The following is an 8,414-nucleotide window of genomic DNA, read 5'->3' as shown; positions in this document are numbered from 1 at the left end:
GAATGCATTTTACTAATTTATTGAATCTGAGCAGCTCATAATATTTTAAGTGGCTAAAACAAAGATATCTTAAAAAACACAATAGTTACAAAGGATATTATCTGTGAGAAAAAGGCTTACAAGATACGGTAGCTGGTGGAAATCGTTCCTATTGTTTCTACTGCCACTATGTTTCTGTCTGTTCTATGTTACATTTTCCTTTTCATTTACACTTTCCACCGTCCCCAGTCTACACTTCGGATATCAGACAACAATTACTTAACCAGTATCAGTATTACTCTCAGATGTCTGGCTCCAGAAAGTTAAACAGATTTGTAAATGACTTCTATTAAAAAAAATCGTAAACCTTTCAGTACTTATGAGCTGCTGAAGTTGAGTTGTTGTTTTCTGTCTAAGTACTCTCTGATGACACATGTCTCGGGAACCGCCCAGTTTAGAAGCAAATCCCCGTAGCAAACCTCTTCTACTCTTTGCAGTTCCCGAGACAAGCAGGGATGTCAGCAGGGAGCACTGTTGCCAGACAGAAAAGAACAACTCAACTTCAGCAGCGGATAATTATTGAAAGGATTAAGATTTTTTTTATAGAAGTCATTTACAAATTAACTTTTTGGAGCCAGTTGATATAAAAAAAAATTAGTTTTTTCCTGGAATACCCCTTTAAACACAATCATTTCTGTAACTGGCAGCCATCTGTGTAAAATAATAGTGAACATGTAAAAATGGGAATTGTGAGTTCCAAGAAGGAAGCAGATAATAAACAAGAAATGACCCCTATAAGCAACGCCCAGTGCCCCTTATACTACAATAAGCAATATTTTCTACGTTACGGCTATTTCAAAAAGACAATGTAAGTGTATACATAATATTGGTTAACCCATGATTCCTCTGTACAGAGGGCTCGGCAACGCATTGCGAAGCTCTAAAGTAATCTTTCATAGACTCTGCTATAGCAGTTTTTTTTTTCATTGCAAAGGTCCAGCCTTCTGCTGTTCAATCTCATAAATTTCCATATGGAATATAATCCCTTTCTCTGGTGGGATTTTATACTTTTCACTTTATATTTCCATTGAAGCCTCAACAGAAGCCGAATACGAAGATGAAACACTGTAAATCTTCCATGTTGGTTAATTGTGTGCACACCTACAGGTGACAGCCATTTCAATACCCTGAAAGAAGAATTTAAGAAGAACTCCGGCGTCTTCATAACTCATTGCGATCCACCAGGAAACCAATGACATCTTCTGCAGTCTACTTTATTGTTGAAATTGGCCTGTAGGTGCTGTCGGTTCTTTGTACAAGGAACAGCTTGAATCCAATGTATCAAGTGATAAGAATTAGCTTGATTTATCTTCAGAACTGTCTCATCAATCCATAGTGGTCAATAGTTGATGCAGTTTTTTTTTGGCAATAATTTTTCTCCATAAAAAAACACCCCACATATTTTAGTACGGAAATGTATCAATGCTTTTCAAGTTGACTTAAATAGTTAAACACATAGAAACTTCCATTGTACATTTATTAGGGTCATGAAGCTTTCTTTCACTAGTCCAAAAGATCCTCAGCAAAGATGTCTCTCATAGTAAAGCTATAGGAAAGCTAGACGAGTTGCTTCTTTGCTAATTACATTTTTTGGTGGTGGGGTGGGGAATTCACTTTATTCTTCTTTAGTCAGCCCAATTCATCAATGGTTTCAATAGCTGACCAAATGGAGATGGCAATTAATGCTGGAGTTTCCAAGTATGGATTAATCCACAACTCGACATGTTTAAAAACGATTGTTTAGGTAAGTGGTTTTGGACAAAGGTGTTCCAAAGAACATCACATCCATTCAAGATGAAAAATTTCTCAAAATGAATCCCCAGCTATACTGGAGATAAAAGGTCTAAAGTGAAGGTCGAGGTGGAGGTCTGCTGGGCGGTGGAGCTCTGCAAGGAGGTGAAGCCAGGGGTGGAGGTGGAAGGCAGATTGTTGGAGATGGAACAGGTGGAGGAGAATGTGTTGGTTGAGATGGTGGAGTTATTGGAGGAGGAGGGGTGTAAATTGGACTATGGGGTGGGGTATAGATTGGACTGGATGAAGGTGAATTATGAGAAGCATTGTTTAATGGATATCTCGGTGGCATTGATTTCTTTTCTCTTGTGAAATTGATGCATCTTCCCTGAAATCATAAAAAAAGTTGAGAGAAATTAACATACTTATGTTTGAGGCAGAGCAATGTAACTTGTATTCCAACTGGCCGGTAAGGCATGCTAGGCCTAAACTATGACATAACATTACAACATTAGGTAATGGAATTAATCGAGCCATAAAACCATTAATACAATGTGTAGAATAGAAAGGGTTAGGCAAGCCGGACTTGCCTTTTACTTATTTTCCAAAAATGACACAGCTGCCTCAAACACTAAAACCCTCGACTGGAACCGAGAAGCTAAATAGAGCCCAAATAAATTGCACTGAGATTTGAAAGTATGTGAATTATATGGCAGACTCTTTGGCTGCACACGTGGTGGAAATCTGTCAGCTGAGGGTCATATAAGGATATTAACTCACAACAGAAAGTTTTGCAACACTTGGGAAGGCCTGGGCGAGTATTTATCTGATTCTAGGATGGTTATTTCTAATGGAATTGAACTTGGAACTGTGTAGATTTAATTTCTCTCTCACCTCAGCAAAACATAGCTCTCTAAACGATGGGCCTAGTCTCCAAATATGTTCCTCATGGGGAATCTGTTCCCTTGGGGTTTTAAAATCTGGTCTGGAAAATATTATGCTAGTGGTGCTTTTAGGGACGGATTAATGTACAGTATAATAGACTCAGTTGTCTTAACAACACTAATTCCAGTTTCAGACTGTATATACATACCGTACAACGTTCAAGAAGGAAAAAGAGAAATGGATTTATTTTCTTACATACTGTACTAGGTATTATGTATGGTATGAAATAGGACCCTTAGTGCTAAATCATAACTAAATTGGTGCTGAATTGGGCTACATTCCATCCATCAAACCTGTGTAATATCTCCAATACATATGTGCATGGTTCTCAGCAAGTCTAGGGCTTTGACGTAACTTCAGGCTATACAACAGTAGCATTAAATTTGCAACCATACTGCGACCATTGCATGACCTCAATGTTACTGCAACATCCAATGGGGATCAGTGCAGACTAGTGGTCATCCTGACCACTTTCTCTACCTACTTGGACATTCCATCCTAAATGTTGGCACCCATCTGGGCGAGAGTCCTTACACTGGGCTAAGTGCACAAGGCATCAGGGAAGTCAGACATGCCAGGTCATCAAAACAGTCAAATAAAGTACAAAATTGGCAAGCAAGGGGTTGACAAGGGACTAGTCAGAAAGTCAGAAATCAAGAGTAGTTCAAAGTTAGGATCAGAGGCAGAGTCAGGACAAGTTAGGGTCAAACCTAGAGAGCAGCAACAGTACAAAGTCAGCAGACAATGGCAAAGTTAGGTCACAGTTAGAGGTTAGGTTAAATCAGGTTAGGTCACATAAAATGCAGGGTTCAGGAATGTTAGTGTAGGGTAGGAATCTTTATCATTGGCATAGGACATGGAGCAGTTTAACCCCTTAAGGACCCGGGGTTTTTCCATTTTTGCACGTTTGTTTTTTCCTCCTTACTAAAAAAAAAACAAAAAAAAAAAAAAACATAACTCTTTCAATTTTGCACCTAAAAATCCATATGATGGCTTATTTTTGGCGCCATCAATTCTACTTTGTAACGATGTCAGTCATTTTACCCAAAAATCTACGGCGAAATGGAAAAAGAAATCATTGTGAGACAAAATTGAAAAAACAAATGCCATTTTGTAATTTTGGGGGCTTCAGTTTCTACACAGTAAATTTTTTGGTAAAAATTACACCTTCTCTTTATTCTGTAGGTCCATATAATTAAAATGATACCCTTGTTATATAGGTTTGATTTTGCCGTACTTCTGGAAAAAATCATAACTACATGCAGGAAAATTAATACGTTTAAAATTGTCATCTTCTGACCCCTATAACTTTTTTATTTTTCCACATATGGGGCAGTATGAGGGCTCATATTTGGCACTGTGATCTGAAGTTTTTAGCGGTACCATTTTTCTATTGATCGGACTTTTTGATCGCTTTTTATTCCTTTTTTTATGGTCACGGTCAATGGAGTACACCATTGACCGTGCGGTTTAATTAATGATATATTTTTATAATTCGGACATTTCCGCACGCGGCGATACCACATATGTTTATTTTTATTTACACAGTTTTTTTTTTAAATGGGAAAAGGGGGGTGATTCAAACTTTTATTAGGGAAGGGGTTAAATGATCCTTATTCGCTTTTAGTTTTTTCACTTTTTTTTTGCAATGTTATAGCTCCCATAGGGGGCTATAACACTGCACACACCGATCTTTTACATTGATTAGTGGGTTCTCATAGGAAACCATTGATCAATGATTCTGCTGCTTGACTGTTCATGCCTGGATCTCAGGCACTGAGCAGTCATTCGGCGATCGGACACCAGGAGGCAAGGTAAGGGACCATCCTGCTGTGTCTCAGCTGTTCTGGATTCCGCGATTTTGACGTGATGATTCCAAACAGCCCCCTGAGCTAGCCGGCAATGTTTTAGTTTCACTTTAGACGCGGTGATCAACTTTGAATGCCGCGTCTAAAGGGTTAATAGCGCGCAGCACCACGATCAGTGCCACGCACTATTAGCAATGGGTCCCGGCTGTTGTTAGAGGCTGGGCCCGACCCGCTATGATGCGGGGCCATGCCATGGCCCCGCATTATAGAACGGGAGCGGACTCAGGACGTACTGGTAAGTCCTGGGTCCTTAGCAGGTTAAATATCTCTGGGAGGCATGACTGATGCAAAATCTGCAAAAGGGCCTCAGGCGCAGATTATTATACTGGTCTCTTTTGGGGAAGATGTGCTTTGGGGCCCCCTAAGGCACTAGGGCCCGGTGCAACTGCTAGCTCTGCACTCCCTTTACCTATTCCCCTGGTGAAGAATGTCTCTGCGACATGCAGGGCCATTGCCAGCATGATGAGGAATGCCGCCAGCCCTCTCCAGAAAGGGCTGGAGGTGGCACTGAAGCCTGAGCAGGTAAATATGTAACCGTTTCTCTATAAGGTAAAAAGATCAACTTCAAGAATTCCTGTGGTCATGTGACTTTTTCCTGCTTTTTATTGTGCATTGCACAATCATAAGTTTCTTTGGAGCCGTATCAAAATATACAAAAATTTTAAAACATACAGTACCATAGCCCCAATTTTTTTTAACGTCATTAAAATGACCATAGCCAACAGAAAATCATAAAGTAGAGTTGTATTGGGTGTAATGAAAATTCTTATGGTCTGACATATTTCAAAATTTATTTTGTTTTAGAAATAGCTCCAGAATTTTCAGGGTCAAGTGCAAGAGTGCCGTAACTTTTTCATTGCAATGTTAACATGTAGACTGTCCCAAGTCTGTCTGGGCATGATGAGCATTGTAGTTTTGCAACAGATGCAAACATATCATTTAGCTCTGTAATTGTACCAGGTCTGTATTAGAAAAATGGAGCTTTAACCATTATCAAGATATAATAACAAAATTATCAGCGCAAAATATTGGACCTAAAAATCTCAGTGTTCAAATGTGGACTATTACTTTTGCAGGGAGTGCTTCGTCAGAAAATTACCTATTCGTTATAAAGTTTTTATGTTATACATATTTTTAAAGGGAGCCTGTCATCAGTTTTACACTGCCCAAACCACTGGTACAGACATAACGATGCCGGGACACTATGGATTACTCTGGTAAGCTTGGATGTTTTAGAGTAATTATAGTTGAGAAATGCCGCTGGGTAAGTAGTTATGAGGGGTGGTCCCGATGGCTGATCCCCACTCTGTCAGCACTTATGTGGTATCCCAGTACAAGAGTGGGTTCTGTCAGGTAAACATTGCTTCAAGTGCCTGCGCTGTGCCCTACTGCTCAGGTAATGCCTTAATATCCATTATATTCTTTGCCTGTTGATTTATAATGTTTTGCACTGTATCTTCAATAAATGTAAAGGATATCTGTTATGAGGTATGGTGCAGAGTACCCATATGACCCTGATTGCCCAATGGGATGCCCCCCAGCTAGGAAATATATAGTATAGGAGTGAGGAGTTATTCAGTCTAGTGTGTGCGGAGTGCAGAGCTCAGTGTGAGCTGCAGAGTGGAGAGGGGTCTGCAGGAGTGTGAGGGGATTCAAGGGAAGCTTTAAAAAAAGTGAGCGACCACACCATTCTGCAAGTGTTCCCTGCCCAGGAGGAGTCAGAAATTCCTAGCTGTGGGCACAGGAGCCAGTGAGTTGATGGGCCACACAGTGCTAGTCTGGGATAGTACAGTAGAAAGCCTCCGGCAGCTGGATCCCAAGGGCTAGTTCATACCCTGGCGGTGTAGCTTTAATTGGACACTATCAGAACCTTGGTCAGTGTGGGAGGCATCAAAACTAAGTCTAAAGTCCTCTAATCTGAGCTATGAGGACTGTAACAACTACACCTGCATCATTAAAGACAGTAATCCGTAACTTGGCATCAGTGTATTTATTATCCCACTCCTGGCCCAGGAGAAGCTGTCGGATCCTCAGACCGTGTAGTTTAACGGTGCCCTGGTGTCATGAAGTGATACACCTAACCACCCTGAGTCACGTACCACCATCTGGCTAACTCACCGTGGCTGCCACACTTATCTTTCCCTAATTACAGAGAGACATATCTTTACCTATACACGGATAGGAAGAGATGTGTCACTAAGGCCGGCTGGGCAGAGAGTAGCCGCTCCTTCCTTATCATCACAGACAGGAAAATAGTTAAAGGGGTACTCTGGTGAAAGTACCCCTGGTGCCAGAAAGTTAAACAGATTTGTAAATTACTTCTATTTAAAAATCATAACCCTTCTAGTACTTATCAGCTGCTGTTTGCTCCAGAGGAAGTTCTTTTCTTTTTAAATTTCTTTTCAGTCTGACCACAGTGCCCTCTGCTGACACCTCTGTCCATGTCAGGAACTGTCATTAGCAGGATAGGTTTGCTATGGGGATTTGTTCCTGCTCTTGACAGTTCCCAAGAGAGACAGAGGTCTCAGCAAAGAGCACTGTGGTCAGACAGAAAAGAAAAAAGAAAAAAGAACTTCCTCTGTAGTACACAGCAGCAAATAAGTATCGGAAGGGTTAAGATTTTTAAATAGAAGTAATTTACAAATCTGTTTAACGTTCTGGCACCAGTTGATTAAAAAAAAAAAATGTTTTTCCCCGGAATACCCCTTTAAAGATGATTCCTGGAGATAGATAAAAGGAGAATCACAACAGGCGATGGTCACAGCCTCCCCACACTTCCTCCTTGTATAACATTTGCACAGGTTACAGAGCATGCCTTGAAAACTCTCCCATAGTAGTCAGAGTCCCCTCCAGTTTATTGTTTCCTATGTCCATGTAGCTGCTGTAAAGCATATGTCTAAATGCTGTTAACAGAGCCGAGCAGATGCATAGCAATATGGCTGCCCCAATAATAATGTACAAAAATGAACATAGAAACAGATTAGAAAAAAAGAACTTTGAGAACCAGTTAAAAAGCATTTACAGTAGCTGACACATTACCACCTAAGACACTTTTACATACCCAGTGTGAATAGGTGGCAATATACGTTTTCATTTTTGCTATATGGTTTGACTCTAGCCACCTTGCACCTTGTAAAAGTGATTGACTTTGGACTTTGCTTTGAAATAAAGACAATAATGTCCTTTGAGTCTATTTCAAAAAGTACAGACAGAAGCGCAGACACATTTTGTTTCACCGAAGGGGAAAGGAACAGTATTTTAGCCTCTGCAGAACTAGCTGGTTTTTCACTAAGTAATCTAAAAGAGAGTCTGAAAATAGACCATGCTAAAAAACTTCTGCAACTAAAGAAAAAAGAAGCCAGCTTGTCATTGCATGCTTCAACACTTCCAGAGTACATTAAATTCCAAAGAATCCCTCGTGGACTGAGAAATTCATTGACACCGGTGTTATTAACTGATGATAACGAATAACTGCACAAATGGTATGCACTTTGCAACCGCCACTCCCTAGATCTGATGTACCTGATCGTGCAACACCTTCAAAATGCTATTATAAATATACAAAGTGAAATTGGAGCTCTTGAAACTGACTTTAAAAAATCCGCTACCGTTGAGATCGTGGAAAAAACACAAAATGAGTTAGAAGATAATATTGCCAAGTTGAGAAATTCTATCCTACAGGTAAAACTACAAAAGTTTGAAAGAGACACTCGAGACTATCAGTTGGACTATGTTTACACGTGGGCAGAGGAAAGACACAAGGTGAGAAGAAGACAGAACTGGAACCAGTATAGAGATACTTCAAGTGAAAATATAACATCGGAAAGTGAT

At 40.1% G+C, this 8,414-nt stretch overlaps 1 protein-coding gene across 3 annotated transcripts in view; it reads right to left on the bottom strand.

Moving 5' to 3' along the window:
• Positions 1–618: 618 nt before the first annotated feature.
• ANTXR1 (ANTXR cell adhesion molecule 1) overlaps positions 619–8,414 on the bottom strand; it is a 172,475-nt gene continuing 164,679 nt past the window's right edge. For all 3 annotated transcript variants that reach the window (XM_056571412.1, XM_056571413.1, XM_056571414.1), the window contains one exon: positions 619–2,158. In XM_056571412.1, the coding sequence (XP_056427387.1) occupies positions 1,883–2,158 (276 nt within the window). In that variant the 3' untranslated portion in view covers positions 619–1,882. The remainder of the gene's footprint in view (positions 2,159–8,414) is intronic.

This window comes from Hyla sarda, chromosome 4 (genome assembly GCF_029499605.1).
Source record: "Hyla sarda isolate aHylSar1 chromosome 4, aHylSar1.hap1, whole genome shotgun sequence".
Classification (NCBI taxonomy): domain Eukaryota; kingdom Metazoa; phylum Chordata; class Amphibia; order Anura; family Hylidae; genus Hyla; species Hyla sarda.
This window is presented reverse-complemented; position numbering and strand designations above follow the sequence as displayed.